General features: G+C 47.1%; 1 protein-coding gene across 2 annotated transcripts in view; it reads left to right on the plus strand.

Moving 5' to 3' along the window:
- The window catches only part of RASAL1 (RAS protein activator like 1), a 1,443,380-nt gene that overhangs the window by 1,121,038 nt on the left and 298,786 nt on the right, over positions 1 to 23,556 (plus strand). For both annotated transcript variants that reach the window (XM_069619245.1, XM_069619246.1), the window contains 2 exons: positions 8,265 to 8,402; positions 9,456 to 9,600. In XM_069619245.1, the coding sequence (XP_069475346.1) occupies positions 8,265 to 8,402; positions 9,456 to 9,600 (283 nt within the window). The remainder of the gene's footprint in view (positions 1 to 8,264; positions 8,403 to 9,455; positions 9,601 to 23,556) is intronic.

A 23,556-nucleotide genomic window follows, 5' to 3' on the forward strand; every position in this document is an offset into this window, starting at 1 on the left:
CATACCTTTGCTCTCCACATATTTGGTTAAGTTAAAGACAAACACCCGTAAAGAGTCACATTCTTGTAAGGCAAAGTTTAAGACGAGTTTGACAGACCACAGATCTGACCAACCTATATCTATCAATGTAAAATACCCTCTTTACATCATGTGTGTATATGTCTGCCAGACTTGACACTTCTGCTAACAAGCATAAAACATTAGTACGAACCAAGGTTAAGGATCTGTTGTCAGGGATCACACTTTGAAATAAGATTCCATACTTAGATTCTTGTTCCCGTGCCACTACCACTGTGACCTTGCCCACACTGCGGGTTCCACCCAACCTCCCCGGGCCTAAGGGCCAGCACCCCAACACCCCCATTGCTCACATCATTTTTAAGCACCCGTTGGGGCTGTGGACCGCTCGTGTCCATCCTGGAGTGTGGGTCTCTGCCCACTACTCATCGAGGGTTCCGCTTCTGTGACTCTTGAATTGGTTTCCACTGTAAAAAACAATCACACCATCCAAACAATTGTGGATGTGTTTGTGGATCAAGCAAAGAGGTCGGTGGTTTCACCTGTTCATTGTCAAGAGTACCCCAACTCGGAGGACCCATCAGAGGGATAAACCTTCCTTCTGCATTAGAGATGTGCCCCTCCAGGATTTTGGACTGCTTTTCCTTATTTATGTTCATCATACCAATTACACTGTTCTCACCAGAGAAAGCTATTGGGCGTTGCTTATCACAGGATAAAGACTCTCTGATGACTGTTTTAGATATCGCCATTTTTACTTTGAGCTGGCACAAAAGGCATTGCAAGAACTGTCGGGATGCCTGGGTATTTAAATCTAAGGCTGGGCAATTTTTGGTCTTCTTCTTCTTGGGAGCTTTTCCACTGGAGGCCTTTGCTGAGATTTGCAGCAAAACACGTTTTTCCCCCATTGACATGAGTAAGCCATTATTGCCTGGCCCCAAGTCTATAAAAAACATGTGCCAGAGAGGTAGCCTCAATTCCCAATATTGATCTTTGAGGCGCAGGAGGCTTCTTATTAACAATGATGGAGTCCCCAACACCATTCAGGGGGCCTGACATCCCTTCTCCTGGTAGAGACTCCCCTCTTAGCTGAACTGAGTCTTATTCACTGATGATGACACTTTTCAAGTTGCTGTCCGACAGGTGCCCCCACAGAGCCGGAGCCACTGGAACAACAGAGATGACAGGGTCTACTATCCGAGAGCCAACCCTTGACTCACGTGTGGCACTCCTCCATCATTCCTATCCAGGGAATCCCCAACTTGTGAATGCACTCTGTCCTTGGTATTAACCAAGCCATGGGAAAACAGAAACTCTTTAGCAGTAGCATGTCATTTTACATTGTCAAAAACAGACACGGGTAGCATAGCTCAGTGGCAACGCGTGTCTTGGAAGCAAAACGACGCAGAGCAACACAGGTTAGAATACCGGGTCTGCGCTTAGAAACCTCTTCGGTATTAAGCGTGTTATAAAAAAAAACTATTATAATTATAAAGAGGAGCAACTTCAGAAGCATAGAGTTTTGTTTCTGATTAAGGCTCTCATGTAGTGACACTAGGATGCATAAGACTGGATTTATTTCTACCAGTGATTGTTCCCAGGGCAGCGCACCCTCCTTGCACGTTAAGAAGGGGACGTCAGATTTCCTTACAGGAAGAAAAAGAGGTAATGAGCCTATTGAGGAAAATGAGGAATCAGATTTCAGTACATACCGCTGATCTATATCAGGGGCGTGTCTAGAAAATGTTGATCCTCGTCTCGTGGGTATAAACACAAAGAAGGGTCCACAGCAGCTTGTATGACTGTAGCCGGATTGTTAGATAGCGGGGCTAATCCGATATCCTTGTTGGTTTTCCCAGCCCGTTTGCCCTTCAGCAAGAAAAATAAAGTTATTAGTTTGGTAGCAGGTTTAACCTGCAAAGGAGTCCCTGCTATATCTGGGGGTGGGGATTATAAGAGCCCCTCCCCCCACTTTCTCATATTCATCCCCTGTAACCAAGTCACCGGACAACACAGCCTCCGGCGACAACCGCAGAGATACGTTTATTGCCACCAACATCTCGTCGTCTGAAATGGGAGCCTGCTTAAGTTTTGGAGACATGATAGGCCTACCACTCTGAAGATCGTACATATGGCAAAGTCTGCAGTGAACATTCCAATCGATGGCATTCAGGGAGGTACTGCAAGGTGGTATGATAGGATATTAAATGGGTGTCACTCACTACTCGTCCTACGCGGACTTCACGAGCTGCTTAACTCAAGCAAACTCCTTGTGCTGACTTACTGGTTTACTTGGACAGGTGTGGCGGGAGGATCCAACTATTCCAGAATTTTCGTTTTGTGTGCACAATGAAGAAACCAGGAGATGCCTCTTGCTGCACAGCGCTCTGCTCCAGAAACACTGAGGGGCTCACTGGAAAAATGAAGAGAATGGCAACCGCTACGCTGTGTACTACTGTGCGGTTCATTATTCCTACGTATCACGCCGCAATAATGCCAATTACATATACCAGTAGCTACCTACTTATTTTTAAGAATAGCACATACAGTGTAATTTCATTACATACTCTGAACACAGTACCCCCTCTGAGAATAGCATTGATTAATGCACGTTCTACCATAAAAAATTCAGTTGCATTGAATGAAGTTATATCTACTATGAAGCTCGACATGCTTTTCATAACTGAATCATGGTTCACTGATAGTGGCACTACTTATTTCCATCTTCTAGAACCTGATTTTTTTTTCAAATTAAATGGCATTATAGAGTGAATCAAAAAGCCATTTTGACCAGTTCCTCCCTTGAAAATACACGTTTTCACCTCCTCGATTGGGATACTGCTTCCAAGGTGCTCGTTTGTACGTAGGGGCAGGATCAATAGGTTGAGCGCCTATGGACTACTAAGTCGAAAGGCTTCATTAGGAGATGGATGATAGGTAAGCAGCATTTGCTATAAACCCCCTGGCTCAGCTGCCCTTTTTTTTTAGGTGTTCTTTATGCCAATTTGGGGTCAGAGGCACTTCACCACCAAAAGCTGATTACTTTGGGTGATCTAAATATTTGGTGCAATGTTCCTGAGGAAGTCGACTGCAAACATCTTCGTGACATTGTGCAGATTCATGACTTATGTCTTTCGTCTAGTCTGCCAAAACATACCGGAGGCCATTCCCTGGACTCTTTGCTCTGCCGAGGGTTAAGACTATGTGAACATGAAATAAACACAGTGAGTTGGCCAGATCACTCTAAAGTGAGCTTTTATTATCTATCTTGTCCCCAAGCTGCAACTACTACTGCGCAATTGCAATTGCTTTGTCGGAAGAATGATCTCAATCTTATTTAGAGTAAAGACTTATTGAGGGAGCTTCCTCATGTGCAATCTACTACGAAATTCACCAAACTCTATTCTAATCTTATGTCGCACCTTCAAACTAACTGTAACAATAGTGCCCCTCTTGAAAAATATAAACACATCTCAGAGGCATAATAATCAGTGGTGTAGGGAAAATGTAAAAAGCCTAAAGTAACAATACAGGAAAAAGGAATAAATATGACCTAAGACTAGAGACATGGCCAATCAATTGCCAAGTGGCTAGGCTGGCTTTGGAGGAAGATTAAAGAGAGATTATACTTGCAAAATCCTCCTCCCAGCAAAAGCAAATTAACCTTGCCAATAATAGACCTAAAGCACTATTCTCGCCCATCAAAAATTGTACTAATCCAGAATGTATTAACATCAGCCTGCCAGCCTCAACCCAAATGGCCAATGAGTTTAATCATTTTTTTTTGGGACAAACTAAAAAAAAATAGAGACAGTATCGACACTCAACCTATTGATCCTGCCCCTATGTCAGAAAAAATAAATGCTCAAGTGAATACAGACACTTCATGTCAAGGATTCATTCCTGTTGGGATTTAGACCTGGCCATGGTACTGTGACATCCCTAATGGCAGTCGGGAATGATCTGTTGGGGGCCGCCGACAAAGGGGATGTAAGCATGCTGGTCATGCTGGATCAGTCAGCGGCCTTCGCCACAGTTGATTTTCAGATTCTCATTTTCAGGTTGTCATCAGTGGCACAGGTATCAAATGAAACCCTGGAATGGTTTGTGTCCTTTCTAGCTAACCGTACTCAGCAGGTTAAAGCAGGTTCCTAGCTTTCTAACTCACTTCATATTGAGTTTAGGGTGCCTCAGCGATCTTCTTTGTCTCTGTTGTTGTTCAACATTTATATCTGTCCATTGTTGAAAAGATTTTCACATTTTGGTCTGTGTTATCACTCATATTCTGATGACACCTAGATCTATGTACAGCTTAAACAACCATTGGAGGCAATAGACCAGGTTTTATCTTGTGTTAATAAAATCAAAATTTGGATGCTGGAAAACAAGCTCCAGCTAAATCGATCAAAAACGGAGGTCATTGTATTCGGCTCTAAGAGAAAGGTACTGAGTTCCCTACAATGTACCTTGTGTCCTGCTCTGTTTGGGGCCCCTACCAAATTTTAAGATGCAATAAAACATCTTGGCTGTAATTGGCAATCTAATATGGACAGTAACCTTTATGTCAACCATCGGTTAAATCCATGTACTATGATATGAAGCCCGTCCTGCCTTTTATTGCTGAAAAGGACCGTCATTTTGTAGTGGGCACCCTTACAAATTCAAAATTGGACTATTGCAATGCCCTTCTTATGGGTGTCCACAAATTCCAGATTAAGAGATTGCAGGTTGCACAGAACTCTGCAAACAGGCTGATCTTTTTGCTGCCATGGAAGGCAACCATTTCACACTATCGGAAGAGCCTTTACTGGCTCCCAGTTCATCAGCGAATACTAGTCAAGGTTCCATGTTCGCTCTTCAAGTGCATCCACGGCCTTGCTCCAGCTTCTTTTATCTAAAACATTCAAACTTACTTCCCAAATTGATCACTTTAATCTGTGGATCAGTGTCTTCTGACAGTTCCACTTGTCAAAATGAAAACATGGGGGATAGGCATTTTTCATCCTTTGGACCTCAGTCCTGGAAGTCTCTTCCACTGAACCTTTGATGGATTAAACCCCTGTCCATTTTTAGGAAGCAACTACAAACTCACCTTTTCATGTAATTGTTCTACCAACCAACTTAATTATAAAGTGATAGCTCTGCGTAGCGCTTGACCAATCTGTTATTTAACATCTGCGCCTAGACGTCGTTTCTGCTTGGAACCTACGGGGTATGCGCTTTACAAATGTTAAAATCAAATCAAACAAACAGATCCTCAAAGCAAACTATGTGCATTTATCCGCCCACACAACCCCCGCCGAACACTGCCAAGCAATTCGCAGCTCTTCGCGGGCTTTCTGTAATTTGAATGCTCACGTTGAAAGGAGTTAAAGGTACACACTCCCAAAATTGCACTGGATGCACAGGACATATGTCCTCCTTCTGGCACTGCCAAACACTTCTGCAGCAGGCAATAGTTTGAACTTTTGTACAGGCTCTGTGAAGCACACTTTACTTAAAAAGCAAATTCACTTAGGGATACCATGCCAGTCTCTATTTACACTCTTTATTAAAGCTATATCCATCTATACTCACTCTCTAGCCCGTGCCCTTGAGATTATAAAATCATGATGTCATCTACACTATATAGACTTTCGGCTCGATTCTCAGAAGCATTTTATAATGGCACAATCCCATAGGAAGACACTCTGTGAATCAGGTCCTTTATGTCCAGTTCATATAACATTGATATATATTTTTATATCAAAATTATATCAAACAATGTGGATATAAATTTTTCTTTTTTTGGTGGACAACTTTATATAAACATGTTATATAACAATTGTATATAAAAAGTATAAATGTTTATATACATTTCTGTATCCAAAAATATGATTTTTTTACTATTGTTTATATACATTTGTATATACAAAAATGTATATTAATGTCTATATAGATTTTCATATAAAAAATTATAATTTGTATATTTTTATACATATTTATATGAAAAATATATATGCATTATTTGATATCATGTACTGCTTCCTATCACATCAGGTCAGAACCCCTCTGCTATGTCATCACTGCGTCACTCTCCAAAACCCTAGCTTCACAGTCCCTGTCTTCAGAGCTCACTTCGCCCTCAACTGTCGTCCAAACAACACCGCCACCGGATGATCTCAGCTTTACAGCATTTTGATATACAATGCATATTCACTTATATCAAATGATATAAAATGTATACCCACGTTATATAAAATATAGATTTTATATCAACTGATATAAAATTATACCCACTTCATATACAAATATACATTTGATATACAATTGATATCTTTGATATCTTTTTTTATATGATATCATATGGCATTTATAACGTGCCTATACACAAGTGTTTCAATATAAATCAAATGTATTTTAAGTTTATATCAAAGCATATCAAAGGGGGTCAGGACTAAGCCCGGAAACATGGGGCATGTCCACCTGTCAAAATGCTGATGGAGACAAAAAGGGGATCCTTTTACTACTCAGCTATGGGGAGGTTTCTTGACAACAGCTGGAGGGTCTTGGAGCTGTGCTCACACTGATAGAATCTTGGTACTTAACATACCCAAAGAGTGAGATGTCATATATCAGTCCTGCAAGGACTGTGTTCAGCAATTGCCATGGTTATTTCAGAGTTGTATAAAGCACTAACTAGACCCCCCAGCTTATATCAATTTCACAGTCGCTATAAATATTGTGCCATTTTTTAAAAATATGAAAAGATCCACTTTTGCAAAACACCTGTGCAAACAAACATTTTTGCAAAATCTGATGTTTTGTTTTTAAAAAAAGACACAAAATCTACATTTTCGAAAAAATTCAAAAAGTCCAAATGTGAGGGGGAAGGGAAAGACGGGTTGGGGGAGCAGTGAGCCGGAGGGAGGAGTGGTGGGAAAAAATTGAGAAGAAGTGGTGAGCCAGAGAGGGAGTGGTGGGCCAAAAAGCACAGAGGGTGCAGTTGGCTGGCAAACAGAAAGGGGGTGGTGGGCCAGATGGAGAACAGTGAGCCAGAGGGAGCAGTGGGCCAGGAAGCATAAGGGTTGCCCAGAAACCAGAGAAGGTGCGGTGGGACGGAAAGAGGAAATGAGTTACAGATTGAAAGAATGGACGGTGGAGGTGCGGGATAGACTGGGAGGAAGGATGCAATATGTAGAAGGAGAAGAAATGAGTAAATAACTGTAGACTACATGGGGAACTGTAGAGTGGAAGTGTGAGTTGGGAGTGTAGCAGGGGCTGGGGAGTGGAAGTTGTAACTTAGCAGTGTGGCAGGGCAAGTGAGAATGTGCATGACAGGCAGAGTGAGATGTTTGCAAGTGAAAGATGTGATCATTGGTGAGTGCAGGGAATCTTGGTAAACAGGGGCATGTGGGTTCTTGGAGGGATTGGTGAATGTTGATGTGGAATATTTGCACCATTACGACTGATAATGATCAATAAAGTTAATGACATAAAGTAGGCCTGCACATGAAACCAAAAATGTAGAGGCAAAATGAATACTGTTCTGTCATGCCAGGGACATTTGGTACTCTTTCTATAAAATATATAGCAGAGACCACATACACACGGTACCAATAATGATAACTTGGCACTTTTGCAGCCACACACACAAACTACCTGGCTCTCTTACATACTGGCTCCCTAGCACCTTCCAGTCCATATAAATGTGCCACAAAAATGCTGCAATAAATACAATTCTGTGACATAATGTTTGCTTTTTGTATGCCACAAAATGTTCAGTTTCTTGCTGTAATATCCTGGAGGGTTTACAAACTCTGAACTAAGGGTTTCTATCCTGAAATAGTGCAGCTGTATCTACCTATGAACTAATCCACACAAAATGCATTCATTCAAACGTGCAGCTGTTCTTGCATTCTGACTTAGTTTGGAGTGTGTTCCCAGGTTAATGTTTTTTTGTTGCCTCAGTCAGATGAGGATTTCGACAGACAACACAGTAAATGGAACATTGCATTAGGCCAGATGCATGAGATGTGTAACTCTCCTCTTCCAGTAAATCACTTACTCTTTGCTTTCTTTCATTCACACCCATTCAAACCACAAACACCATGCGGAGCGCCATATGCTCTGTTCTGGGTGTATGTTACCTGTCATGTTCGTTTTGTTGCAGTACTTTGATGTGGCTTCTCCTCCAGGAGCAGTTTGCTGTCCCTGAATGTGTACTGATCAAGGTTATTTTGTTGAAATACTTTGCTCTTTTTCAGGATGTGAAGTACCTGGCCATCAGTGGATTCTTGTTCCTCCGTTTCTTTGCTCCTGCCATACTTACGCCAAAGTTGTTCAATCTCCGGGACCAGCATGCCGACACACGGACCAGCCGCACTCTCCTGCTCCTTGCCAAGGTGCCCAGCATATGACTGCAATGAGGGAGGCTTTCAAGTTACGAATAGGGAATACAGCTCAAAGTTTCATAGTTTGAAGTTCGACAAGCATTTGCTTTGGAAACACACCAATGTTGATGCCCTGCAAATCATGAATCAACTGTGACAACCACTGGCAAATCAATACTGCCCTACCACACTTAGCTCTGTTGATGCATCTCAATCCAGAGCCTCACATGCCCAACCACTTCCTAGTCAATACTAGTACCAGCAAGCATTGTTTTGCAGAAGCAACCCAGCCCTATAATGCAAAACACCCACGCTAGTCCGACAATGGACCCATAACCGAGCATGGTCAATATCCTCCATTCTTATGCTAGACCCTCTTGCTGTTTCAGTAAAACTTCAGTAGCAAAGCACAGCAATTCACATTTAATGCTGACTTGCCTAGTAGGGGATAGCCGCACAGATAGCCAATGCATGTATTCCCCAAGCTGCATCACCCCTGTAATGACTGATAGGGATATAAACACATGTCACTGTACATCAATTCTGGGTTGCACGAGCCCCATGCTTACTTGTACTACAATCATCTTGCAGCAGTGACAATGTATCTCAGTAGAGATTTGCATAACATCTATTAACCAGTATTCAGGTCAGATATTTGGACGCACCAATTTACCTCAATCCTCGCATGAAGAACCATTGGTAGTCCACTCTTAAAGGTGCCACAGGGCAGAACCAGTGCAACACAGCCCTCCTAAGCAGCACCATCAGTTCAGGGATCAGTCCAATGTCATAACCCACCTTCCCCCTTTCACTCCTGGCAATGTCATCACCACGGAGGCTTCCTTTGGTATGCCTCAAGCCTGTCTTGACATATATTCCATTATCACTATCATGGCGTCCACACAGATCCCTGCTGTTGCATGAGAATCGTAGACCTCTGCCTAGATTTGCCTGGAGGTTTGTGTTGTACTTTAGCACATGGTTGTTAGTGGCTTTCACTGGGAAATGGGGGAGAGGAGACATTTTTTGTGTGCTGATGACATGAATTCCATTTCCCTCTTCTAGGCTGTGCAGAGCATTGGGAACCTGGGCCAGCAGCTGGGCCACGGGAAGGAGCAGTGGATGGCCCCACTCCACCCCTTCATCCTCCAAAGCATCAGCCGAGTCAAGGACTTCCTGGACAAGCTCATTGACGTGGACAGTGAGAACGGTGCGTATGGACATAGGCCAAGCCCTCTGCAGCCTACCGCTGCCAGCAAGTCTCCAAACCACCCGCAGGTCCATGGGAAGTCGATGGGGGTTGGTGATGGACAACAATTACCTTCAGAACCTTGTTGGATCTTTTTGTAATTGCCAGATATATCTATTGATATTTATTCTTGTATTTGGAGATTGAAAAATATTCTATATCACACTACGTGATGGGTTCCAGAGCAGAATACACAGTTCAAAGGTACACAATGAAGCAATTACATAATCTTGCACATTCATTCTGAACAATTACACTGCTACAGTAACAGAGCATTAATCACCATCATTGTTATGGGGGATTAAAAAAGCATGGCAAAATAACTTCCAGCTGAATTGCGAGAGTATGTACCTATAAGAGTTCTCGCTGAGAGCAAAGGATCTAACAAGACCTGAAAAGGTCTGGGTCGCCATCTCACAGGGAACTGGTTGTCCTACTCTGTTGTGACTGTGTGAAAATGGGAAGAGCCATAGCATCGTGGGTCAAGAGTTGGCAAGGGTCAGGAGGTGGTTAATGGATTACAGGGTGTTTTTTAAGAGCAGAGTCGGCATGAAGGAGTTTGGAAAGGGAAACAAAGGGTAGTATTTATTAGTGGTAGAAGAGACTTGGGAGACGGATCAGGTATTAGTGTTTTACTGGACAACTGGGGGAAGGCACAGCAAAGTTGTGAATTGCAATAGGAGACACCAGGTATATTTCTTTCTAAGTTTGAAAAGGTGTGTGAAGCTAGTGTGGGGGGGGCAGATGGAGAGTTCAGGTATTTGGCCTGTCTTTGTTGATTCTCTGACCTCCCACTTAAATACTCTGTTCTGCACGTGGTGGCTATCTCTACCATAGTGAAACATCTATTCCCTCTAGGCAGTGAGAGCAGAATTCATTCCTGATGTTTAGTTATGACTCCCGGCAAGATGGAGCCCGACAGTGAGCTCCCGGGATCGCCTGGCTCAATTGACTTTTCGCCCATGCTCCAAGAATGCTGCACACAGCTCCCCCATCCACTGGGCTCTGTCCGCAGGCTGTCGCCGGTCAGGCAGCATTCCCCAGGCTGCTGCTATCTCCCCGGCAACCTCACTCACCTTGTTCCGCAATGCCTCCCGGTCTCCACCATTCCACCAGTCTGTCCCTCTTACATGCTCATTGTGATTATCACAGATTGGGACGCACTCCCATTCGATGTAAAGGTGCACAACCCTTTACACCCTGTCATGGTGGAAAACGATTTTTTAAATGTCATTAAACACTAGTAGCACCCCTAGCAAGAGGACATTGTGCTTATATCAATACTGGCTGCCACGGCTGTTGTACATGGCTTTTAATTGCTGAAGACCCTTGTCAAGGCCCTTCTGTGTCAGCTTTGGTTAGTGGGCCTTTGCAGGCTGGGTATGCCCCTGTGGCTGACGTAACGCGTCAATGGTGCCCTCTCTACATAACCACTTATACACACACATCACTTCACAAATGGCGACCAGCCCCATCCTAGAGTGAGAAGCTGAATTCAGTCTCTACGCTTCTCATCTCATACACAATGGTCCATCATGCCTGAAGGATCACAGTGAAAATGGCTTGTGTCAATCAGGGACCGTCAGTGTACTGCAAATCTGTAGTATGCTTCTATTCCCAGACAACCCGTGTCCTTACGCTAAAGTCAAATCAGAGACTTGAACCATGGAATGTTCTTCAACCATTGCCATTGGACAATCTCCAGACTCTACAAACTGCAAGAGTTAGCAGAATGTTCAGAATGCTGCATTCCAAGGCTACTTGCAGTGCAAATGCATACCCAGCCAATTCGCAGTGACCACCCAGGCAGATTTCTTTGACAGTTTTGAATATTATCAACAGGCGCCTGGTTTCCAATGTTAATGTACCCCCACGAAGCAGAGAACACTAACCTGCCTGATATACTGGCATAGAAAGGTATTACTTGCATCCACCATTTATGTCCTTTTGACTTGATTTTTGTGTCACAAGAAACAGAAACGTGTGTTGTAACAGCATTATAGACCCTGCCTTCGGGCCGTACCTTGCATTATTGGCCCTGAAAACTGATTGAAAGGCCTGTGTCTTCACAGCCCACAGCGCCTGTTAAAGCCGTCAAACCTGGTCTACAAAGCTTCATTTTAAGTCTCAGAATGGTGAGATGACTTGCCTATTGGCTAATCTGCAGGCTATATGAGCCGGCATAGCCTGGACATTTTTTGAGATCCCGCAGATTTTTCAGTGCAAGACATTCGCCTTATGATACCTGCTTCCCACCTGCTATCGCTCCCCCACAGTTGCCCTAACAGGCCGTGTCACTTCACCCCTGTGCCCACTTGCCTATAATCGGCACAATCTCCTCTCCTCAGCCGACCCTGAGCCCCTAGTACTTCCTCCTTCCAGGGCCAGATTTTTGTTGGACGCTAGAGTCATCAAAGCAAGCTACAGCCATTCCATGCATCTTCCCTGGTGGATTTATGCAGCCAACTCCCCACAACCTCCTTGGCAGATTGGCCTCAAATTTTGTACAACTATATTTGGCATTTTACCACGACTCATAATAACTTTATAGAGCCCACTTTCGCGACATACTGCGAGTAATATGCTCATAAACCTCATTAAATGTCTTTGCTGTATGCAGGCCTTTATCTCAGTCTTCAGGGTCCATTACTCGTGGTAGGCCCCTCAGACAAGGTCTACAAAGCTTAATTAGAACATTGGAAGGTTGGCAGTTTCATGCAGACAATGCAGTGACAGATGACAATAATGGCTATTAGTACACAGCGAAAGTACACACAATTAGATGGCTGCAAACGCGGGCATGAATTGCCAGTACAGTGCTAGTCTCCAACCACCTGAGACCCTTCCATGGGTGTTGCCATTTTTGTTTGGCACCCCGCGCCCCTCCTCCAGTCCCCCTGCCCCTCCTTGACCCTCCAACTGCCCGCCACTTCATCCCCCACCCCACTTACTTTCTGGGGCTCCCAGCACTGCCTTTCTCTGTCGGGCTGCTACCATAGAAATAGAAAAGGGACTTTTACAGGAGATTGGGCTTGTGTAATATGAGCAGAGTTCACCTCCCATTACAAAAACAAAATAATAGCTATTCTCACCTCAAATGAAACCCTGGGGTGTGAATAGCTATCACCCCTTTTTGAGGGCATACAGGGTTGGAAATGGGCGTGAGCCCTCGCTCGGGCGTGAGTTTTCCTCAGACTTAGCAAGCTTGGGCTGGTGGCTCGTTATCAGCCCTATACTGGTACGATACAAGTCTTCCATCTGAAAATTTCAATGTTTCTCTCTTATCTTTCCTTGTTTTGAAAGAACATTCTATGCTCATTGGGTGGACTGTTCTACTAGCAATAATGCTCCACTCTCTTCAACAATACTAGCTCGTATCGTTCATTGGCCTCGTTAAAGGCCCTCATGAACTTGGGCTGAGGGTCGCTACCACCTGGTAAAGGCACTAGAAATGTGCTGTTAGTGTTTAATTGTTTGTCAATGAGTAGAGACCCCAGTAGAGTAGAATAAACCTTAAAAACGATGTGGGTTGGGTAGAAGGTGCATTATAACTTTGTACATTTACACTGACAAAAAAGATATAATATTATCCGCATTGCTTATAAATGAACTACCAATTATTACCACCGAGAATAACCACATAATAAAATATAGCAAAAGTGGAAGATGTGTACTAACAAAAGAGTGCCCGCAATAACCCGTTACTGTGTATCTGAACACACAAGGCAGGCGAGGTTATCAACATGAGTTACTGAGCAAGACATCTCTCCTCAGTAGTCTTGAGAACGGATACACAATTTAACTAGGCTTTTCCAATGCCCAAAAGATCGCACTCCTAACTGTTGTAGCTAGTACCCAGAGTACACCTTGGAGACAGCAGAATGGTATTTCTAGGATGTCCAGCCAGTGACTTATCCATAACAAGGACTTCAATACAGTTAAACTGAGTGCTGACAGAACTCACAGCAAACTGGCACAGGAGACAGCAACTTTGCTGTTCCGAACAAGAAGGGAATAGCAGGCCTGGGAGTGGAGTGGCCCTGATCTTCCCTGAGTGGATCCCTGCTTCCATCATCCCTACTCAATCCTACTCCTCTTTTCAATGCCTTGTCTGTAGGCTTGGGGTCTCGCCTACTATCTCTCTCACCCTCGCTACTATCTACAGACCCCTGGCCCTATACCTCTTCCTCTCTGAATGGACTGACCTTGGCTCATCGCTTTGAACCTTTTCTTCCAAACTCCTCCCCCTTGGTGACTTCAACATCATCTCAGTTCCCAGACCTCTATGACTCCCTCTCTCTCACTATTCTTCCTTCCGGCCCAACTCACTCTGCCGGCCACACCCTTGATGCCCTCATCTCTGGTGACATCCCTATCTATAATCCTGTCACCACCCGCCTCTCCTGGTCTGACCATTCTCTCCTTTCCTCCCAACTGGTGCCCTTTGGCTCTCTATCCGAGCCACCCCCTACACTGACAGCCTCCTTTGCTATCATTCGACTGATGAAGCTAGTGTCAATTGCTGCTTTTGCTTCCAACTTCATCCCCCCTCCTACCTCCGCTCCTGACTCTCCCTCTGACTCTGTCCTTGCCAACCTGCACCTTGGCATTTCTTAAACCCTTGACATCTTTGACACTGCCATGAGGATCCGCCTAAAACCTGCCACCAAGAACAATTGCTGGTTTGACTATGCATCTCTGTTACACAACTGCAGAGTTGCTGAACTGAAGTGGCAGCCCTTGGGCTTATCCTCTGACAAACTCCCCTGCTGCCTGCTCCAAAGGCAATATCGCTTCTCTATCCATGCCAAGAAGGGGCCCACATCCAAGCCACATCTCTGGAGCCACTAAAAACACAGCTGACCTTTTCAACATCTGCAAGGAACTCACCAATCCACTTGTAGTCTCCCCATCTCTCCCTCCTTCCCAGGCTCTCTGCACTGCCTTGGCCTCGCACTTCACACCCAAAACTCAGGACGTCCTGTCCTCACTCTCCTCCACCCCCACCTCCTCTCCCATGCCTGTTCTACTGCCTCCCTTGTCCCCCCTCCTGTAACCCACCCCACTCTTCTCCCTGCTGCCCCTATCACCGGATGAGGTCTCTAAAGTGGTCCGCTCTATGAAGGCCTCATCCAAACAGGTGTTTCCCCGCTCCTCCAGAACCATCAAGGACACCATTTCCTCTCTCGTCCAAGGCTCTCGCTGACTGCTGTAACCATTCCTTCGCCACTGGCTCTTTCCCTCTATCCCTCAAACACTCTGTTGTGCCCCCTTTCCTAAAAAGCATCAGCCAACCCCCCCCTGCCCAGCTAACTCTATCACCCTATGTCTACTACCCCCTTCCTGGATAACCTCTTGGAAAAGTTGGTCCTCTCCCAATTGAGCCTCCACACTGATCTCGTTGGTTGCCTTCATGACCATAACTCTGGATTCCAGTCATCCAGAGGTACAGAAACTGCTCTCCTGAACACTTGTGAAACCATGCTCGCAAATCTTGATTCCAACTGTTGTGCTTTTCTCATTCTCCTTGATCTCTTCTCTACCTTTGATATGGTTAGCCAGTCCATCCTCATAAAACGACTCTGTGACACCCTCTGCATCAATGACCAGACACAGGATTGGCCCACCTCCTTCCTCACTAACCGCTCTTACCAGCTGCAAATGGGCCCTTTCTCCTCCCCCATCCTTTCTACCTGTGTCGTCCCCCAGGGCTCTATCCTACCGCCATGGCTCTTCAATATCTATCTTGCCCCTCTTGCTCACCTGATCTCCTCCTTCTCTCCTCATTTCCAGTTTTATGCCAACAACACACAGCTTTCCTTCCAACTTCCCTCTACTTCCCCCTCTTCCCCCTCTCTCATCCCCAACTCGCTGTCTGCCATTCAGGCATGGTGCACAGTAAATGATCTCTGTTTCAATGGCAGTTAAACGGAAATCCTCCTCATCGGGACACCTGTGCCCTTTTTTACTCCTGCCATCTGGCCACCCTCTATGGGCCCTCCTCCCCTATCTTCTTGTGAGGCCAAAAACCTTAGGGTCATCTTTGACTCCGATCTCTCCTTCACCCTTCATGTGATGGACCTTACGAAGATGTTCCACTTCCAGCTCCAACTCCTTAGAGGCATTCTTCCTTTTCTCACCTTCTCTCAGAAGCTCAATGTATCCAGAGCTCTTGTCCTCTCCACTCTGGACTGCTGCAACAGCCTCTTTTTCAATTTCCCTCTTTCCTCCCTTCACCTCCTCCAGCTAATCCAGAACAGGGATGCAAGACTTATCCATGGCCTTAAGCCCAGGGATTGTATCTTTCCAGCCCTAAAATCCCTCCTCTGGCTCCCGGTGGCTGCAAGGATCAAATTCAAGACCCTCTGCATCATCGACACAGCCTTTTAGGGCCTGAGACCATGCTATCTCCAACTTTCCATCCATAAATACTCCCCTGCTAGAGCCCTATGCTCCTCTAAGTCCAACTCTCTGGCTGTCAAACGCTTCTCCAAGCAAAGATTGGGGGGCAGGTCCCTCTACTCGGCTTGTGACTCCCTTTGGAACAGCCTCCATGCCCCTCTCAGATGTGAGCCGAACCTCCTTAAGTTCTGGAAACTGCTCAAAACTCTGCTCTTCTCTACCTCTTTTTCTTCCTTGTTAATCACCCCACTGCAGCTGTGACTGGTGGCCTGATCCTCATAAATCTTACAGGATCCCAGGCCCTTCCCTCTCAGTCAATACCAGCACCCCTTGTTGCCCCATTGCACTGCCCTGCCCTGTGGGCCCCTCTTGGTGGCGCCACATCCCACCTTTGAGAGTCGCCTGTACCGGCACTCCTCTGCTTCCCTTAGCACTTCCCTCCTGGGCCCTCCTCCAGCACTTGTCCACTCCTCTGTTCCCCATTCCATCCCCTTCCCCTGCACTTCCCATCAATGAACTTGCAAGGCTGAATGCCACAAGGCCTAGTAAGACCGCAACTGTATATTACTGTATTGCCATTGTTTTTATTTCCCCTTTTCCCCTCCCATTTAGCCTTTTGGTGCTTTGAAACACAATTCTGTTGTAGAAAGCGCCTTACAAATTCTCAAAAAAACATAAAAAATAACAGTACAAGGACCATGGGACAGATCAGAGGAGAGGATACAATTCCTAACATATTAGTATGGAGGACCACTATGTAGATACACCTTTCTGGTACCGAAATGGATCGATCAAGGTCTACACAACATGGAAGATGTTGCAAGTTCATTGGAAGTTGCAAGTTCTTGAAGCAACTCCCATTCTAAAGGGATCTTGACCTCTCTATTGCTATAGCGTATGCCACGAAGGGAGCAAGCTCAGCTCTTGTGAATGGTGGACTCTAGGCATTGGCTGTGAGTGCAGGGAAGAGTTAGTTATCTCTGCAGCTAGCCCCAATAGCCAGCGTTTTTGGTTCTTGGTGGCCAATGGCCTAAGAAGGGAATTAAAGAAAGAATAAAGAATGATATTTCAGCAGGGACCTGGGAAGATCACTTGGAGTCTCTATATGCATAGGGATAGTGAAGCTCTCGCCCAAGACCGTTCCTCCTTCCCTTAAGCTATAATGCTGCCCAAATGGAATACAACTTCTTCTGTAACCTAAACGAAATAATAGTAGCTATTATGACAATGAAATACAATAAGAGCCTGGGTCAAATATTAATGCCCCCCAAATTTCTACAAAATGCTGATTGGTACATAGGGCCCATAGTTTTGTAGAATGTTTAATCTAATGATAAGGCTTCAAAGCTTCCATGTCTCTTGGGGAAAAGCAATTATTTCCTCTATCTATAAACTATGTCCTTAAAGAGACACTAAGTCTCTACCTAGTAGTGGACAAATCACTTTTTATCAAGCAAGAACTGGTATATGTTGCATTTTTTGACCTGTCGTCAGAGTTAGATTCTGTGAGTAGAGCAAAAATGTGGGCAATTTTTAAAAACCTAGGAGATCTGGAACAATTACTAAAAGTTCTGGCCTCTCTTCATGCTGATAATTCTGCAGCCGTGAGATATGGCAAGAGCCATGAAAGCCTTTCAAATAAGGAAGCCATATGGCAAGGTGCCTGATAGCCTGCACCCTCTTTAATCTTTAAATCTTTATACAAATAGCCTATATAAGATTATATGTGACAGTGGGCAGGTATCCCTATTGCAGGTGGTATTTATATTCCCATTCTGTCCCATGCTGATGACAGTGTTTAATTTGCTAGACGTCTAACTTGCAAATAATTGTTCAAACTGGGAATCAGCACATACCAGTGTTTGATTACCAAGGTATGATATTTTGTCAAACCTTATCTTCATGCCCCCACGTGACCAAGTAGGTAACTAGGATGAGGCATGCGATGGGGGGATTTTAAAATGTTCTGCTAACTTTCGTGCTCACCAAATTGACTACATGTTGCTTTGCACTCTATGGTGCAGATATTTAGGGTGTTGACAATGGAGAGTGCTTACAAAGGTCCGAGGGCTGGTTTTTCAGCTACTTTCTTAATCTTTCCTTGCCTTCCCCAACTTATCCTGGTCAGTTAGCACAGCAAGTGCAGAACCTGCGGACACAGGTTCGAATCCCGGCAAGGCCAAACTCAGCCATACATCCTTCTGAGGTCGATAAATGAGCACCACACACCGTGGGTAATAATAAGCTGATCTCCGATGGCCGAGGGTTGGTAGCACTATATAAATGCAAAATATTATTATTATTACTATTCCTGTCACAAGAAGTTGGGTGTGCCATATATAACTGATCGATTTCACTTAGAACCTGTCCAACTATTTTTCAACAGTACACTGAAACTAGTAAGATAATTGTTAAAGAAATGTGTACATGTGACAGAGCCAGCCTAGAGCCATGGGATTCATAAATAAACGATTAGTATTGGTCGTATCACACTCCACCTCTTTCGTTCACTTGGTGGAGCTTGATAAAGACATTATACTCTCAATCGCTCACAAATTACTACATGGACAAGGTGCCGAATTCCTCCAAGTCAATATCAACTTCTACCAACCAGGAAGAAACCTAAAATCAAGCAGTGACCTCCAAATTGAAATAAAACACTACAAGGAAAGGTCATTCGAAGGAACTGCATTTTCCTGTCTGATAGCCAAACTATGTAACTGAATCCCAAAGGAAATGAGGACAACAGAAGATCACCTTATCCTCAGAAAAGTACTGAAAACCTAGCTGTTCAACTCACAGAGACTAGCATAAAAATGGGAACCTCCCACAACACCTACCTCGAACCCAAGGCAATCAGGGAACAGTACAAATCCTAGAACCAACAATAAAACAATTACACTGTACTAACTACTAACCACCCCTGCTCTGCACTCCTCGCCAGCACTCCTCGCCTGCACACCTCCGACATACACTTACTACATTCCCTAATGGACCAGCCTTACTACACACAAAAAACACAACCCACCAGTGGGGCAAGAAATTTAGGGGGTCCTCATTTGGGGGCATGGCTTGCATGTGGGCATGGTCTAAGACTTGAAGGGCGTGCCATAAAGAAGAAGGAGGCAGAGTTCAGAGGGGGCAGAACTGGCAGTTGAACTCCGCTCAAAGGAAATGTTCATTTCTTTCATGCTGCTTCACACTGTACATCAATTCAACTTTAAATCACTTCTATGGCAGTGGTGCACCAAATTATATGTTATCATTGCCACTTTAAAATAAGGTGTGAGGCTCACACCCAGTTGTTGAGGCTCTACCCGATGGTGTGAGACTCACAGACAAAGGTTGAGGCTCTGCTCCAAGTGTCAAGACTCTCACCCAGTGAGTGGACCTGTGCTCAAAGGAGTGACTCTGTATTCAAGCACTGAGTGAGGCAAGGTCAAGGAGTGAGATGCACACTAAATGAGCCAGAATGTGCCCCATGGGGAGGGCATCACGTTTAAGACCACCCTGAGCCTTCCAGGAGGAAGCACAAAGCTTCTCACTTTTAGGGGGTCATGCAAATCCTGCGATGGGTGGAAAGTTTCTGCCCCGACTGACCCCACACAAGAGTAGCATTTGCCGGGTCCTGGTGGCCCCAATCGGTTACTGAATTACAGTCCCTGTAAAAATACCCCACTTGCGTCCCGACGGTCTGCGAACATTTGCTGACAGGCTCTCTCTAGGTTTTACACCGCTTTCCTCTGGTTTCACAACCAGGAGACTGCTTGACCGCTGGGACCTTTTTAATGACCTCGGAGGACGAACAGATGACGCCATTTGGGTATCTCAATTAACTGTTCCTGGGGGTCTGGCATAGGCAGGAAGTGGGTCAGAAACTGGCCAGGCCGCTGGATGAATGTGTCGATGAAGGAGGCATTAGTTATAAAACAGGGAGTGGCTTTTGGCCAATCCTCACGCAGCATTCGCATAAAAAGATGCTCTTATTTTGCTGCAAAAAAGCAGAGCTTTGTACATTACCCGGCTGCCACCAACTGGTGGCAAAGCAAAGGTGCCAGTGACAGACAAAGACGTCTCGGGGCTCAGTGATCTAATCTGCAAAGATCAGAGCAAATTAGATCACCGAGCCCCCAGGTTCGCCTGGGACTGCAACTTCCTCTCGAGACCCCAGTGCAAGGTTTGTAAGCCTCACGAGGGATCACGAGATGAAGTTACAGTGCAGGGACGCTGTCACTGACAGAAGTGCCAGCCAGCCACAGCATCATGCAAACTGCCTGAATAAGCATGCGGGCGCATCTCCCGTCGTGGCTGTGGCCATGGTGGGTTAATGTGTCCCGGCATGGTGGCACCAGGGGGCTCCAGCAGGGCCCGGGCTCAGCCCCACTTTTTGGAGACTGCCGAGACCCGGCCCAAGCTGTCCACAGCCCAGTTAAAGCTCTGGAACCCACACATTCACCAAAAGAACAAACTGTCGCAAACAAACAACCCAGATACTGGACGTTGCCCCTCTGGACATAATAACTCCAGTGCACACAACAAAGCACACTCAATAAACTGACACACACAGACACCAGTTTCTCCTGGTTCTGCAAGCCCCAACAGAAGAGCACAACCTCTATTCTGTCCCTCTTCCCTCACTTATCTGCCCCACCCACTTTCCTACAGAGCCACGTGAGCGTCTGGAGACCATGCAAAGGGTAGCGCTGCGTGGTATAAATCACCATAACATAACTTAAGAAACCTATTTTAGTTAAATTTGAAAGTGACTGGGACACACAAGAGTGCAGTTAATCCATTAAAATTTACGATAAGGAGGCCACCAGGGGGCGCACAGGCAATGGCAGCCTGAACACGCCGCTCCCGCCGTAACTGGGCTACGCAGAGGGATTGAGTCCCCCCCCGCAACCCCTCCCCGGGACATTCACGGTCCGCGGAACCCGTGAACCTCGGGTGCCCCCCGGGGCGAAAGAGCGGCATCTGGGGACCCCCGGGTGCCCGAGAACGAGCTCTGCGGCCCGAAGGGAGGAGCCCCGGAGAGCCCCAGGCAGCGTCCCGACCATCGAGGGAGGAGGTGGCGTGCGCTGGCGGCCTGGATTCGTGGGTGCGCACGACCCCCTCTCCACCCCGAACACGGGGCGCGCCGGCGCCCCGGCAGAAGACCCGCCGGCGACACCCCTGCAGCACCCGAACAAGGAGCCGTCGCGGAGGGGAAGTCCCCCGTTGAGGAGCCGGATGATACGCGGGCCGCGACCCGCTTAAGGAAAGGCGGCCTGCCCGCGCTCCCGAATTCGGAGCCGAGGTAGGTGGGGGGAGCCCGCCCCAGCCCCCACGCAACCCTAAAGGACCCCGGGGGACCAGTCGCGGGGCGCATCGGAGGGCACGGAGGGGCGAGTCGGCCCCGCCCCCCCCTGTCGAGCCAAAAAGGGGGGGGGGGGAAGTAAGAAAGACGAGGGGGAAACGTCCCCAGTCCTGGAAGTGACACAGAACATTCAGAGGAGAGTATCCTCGAGCACATCACTTCCCTGGGTGGTGGCCCCTGGGCTCTTTCCCAGGGCGAGTGCCCGCCTGGGAGCTCTCGCTGGAGGAATCACACCTGAGAGCCCTCCAACAGACCGCTATTGGACATCCTTAGCCGCTCCCCCCCACCCTAAGAACTGCTGACCAAAGACAGAGGACACAAGGGGGGGAGGGGGTGTGAGGCCCCCACCGGAGATCTGGTGGGGCGAGTGCCCGCCCACGAGAGGCCCCCCACAGAGGGCCACACCAGAAGGAAAGAGAGCGCGCTCCCCGACCGGGCTCTGTCCCTTGCCCCCAGGGGCGCACCAGCAGAGGGGAGAAGTAGGAGGACCGAATGAGTTGGCGCCATACCCTCCAGGAGTACCGCTACCAAGACACCAGCAGGGAGAACAGCGACCCGGACCGACGGACCGGCATGTCCCATTCCGAGACCCCACCCCTGCCCGCCCTCACCATGGAAAAGGGCTTTGCCTCGGTCTTGCAGGAGATTAGGGACATGCGGGCAGACATTGCCCAAAAAATGGAAAACATGGACCGCAGAGTGGACAAAGTCGAGGACAGACTGTCACAACTAGAGTCCAACCAGTCCTCAGCAGCGACCCAGGAGCTGGACACGGCTCTGAGACTAACGGCCCTGGAAAAGAGAGATGAGGAAAGGGCAAGACAAATGGACGACTTTGAAAACAGAGAGCGGAGGAACAACCTCAGACTTTTTGGGGTGCTGGAGTCGGAGGGGGAGACGGAAAGAGACTTGACCCGGGTGGTGAGGGACATCATCGCCCTCCTCTTCTCGGATGAGATGACAACCGAACCGACGTTTGATCGGATCCATAGAGCGGGGGGAAGAGCTGGGGGCCCGCGGTCAATTCTGGTCCGCTTCCACTACTACACTGAAAAAGCGAAGGTCCTAGAGGAGGCCAGGAAATCCCGAGAGATAACCTACAACAACGCACAGGTGGCCATTTTCCAGGACCTCTCATCATACACGCTGGCCAAACGTAGGATGTGCCGCCCGCTGACCCAGATGCTGAAAACGAAGGGGGTGCGCTACAGATGGGGGTACCCCTTTTCCCTCACGTTTGAATACGAAGGCCTACGAGTGAACCTGATTACAGAGGAAGATATAAGGGGAGCCATACAGGAATATGCAACGGACCCGACCCCGCGGAGGGAACCCTCCGGGTTCGCCGCGGATGAAGCCAGTGCGCGCCGATCACGAGGAGAGAGGAGAAAAAAGACAGGCCCACGGAAATTTAAAAAATTGAACCCACCGTCCCCATCGACGGACAGGAATGACACGGAACCCGGCCAGGGTGGAGCGGGACTGTCGGACCCGGGGGAGGAAGGGTGCTGAGGCATCTCACGGCAGGCGACATCAGCCTCGGGGGAACTGTGTAAAGATCTCACCACGGGGACTCACCATCTGTTCCGGCCCGAAGACAGGCCGAACTCCAGGACCAGGGGGTCCGAACTTATGTGGATCCTCCCGGAACAGCAAGTATGAGAGTTACATTGAGGGGGGGGTTAGGGGGGGCTCACAGAGGCTCTAATTTGGATATTCCCCAGCAGGAAGCAGTAGGCTGGTGGTCCGGCCGGTTACCAACAATGGTAGAACTGTTTGGCTGGACGCCGGGGTGGGGGGAGGGGGGTAGGGGGTTTGTTGATGTGGTTACGTTCACAGGGGGGACCAGGGGTCAGTTGGGGAAAGGTTTCAGGACCACCTGGGGGGGAGGGGGGGAGGGAAACGGGAGATCAGAGGATAACACGAAAAGAGCCGGACAAGGAAAGTGCCACGAGTCAGCTATCCAGTAGCTGGTTAATTTTAGACAATGGCTGATGATCTACCTACCCTGGGCGTGGGCTCCCTTAACGTGAGGGGGCTGAACACCCCCACCAAAAGATCCCTGGTCTGCAGGGAATTCAGGAGGGCTAAACTAGACGTGCTTTTCCTTCAGGAGACGCACTGGGCGAGGGGGAAAGAACCGAGGCTACGGGGGG

Source organism: Ambystoma mexicanum, chromosome 10, assembly GCF_040938575.1.
Source record: "Ambystoma mexicanum isolate Mex_15411 chromosome 10, UKY_AmexF1_1, whole genome shotgun sequence".
Taxonomy (NCBI): Eukaryota; Metazoa; Chordata; class Amphibia; order Caudata; family Ambystomatidae; genus Ambystoma; species Ambystoma mexicanum.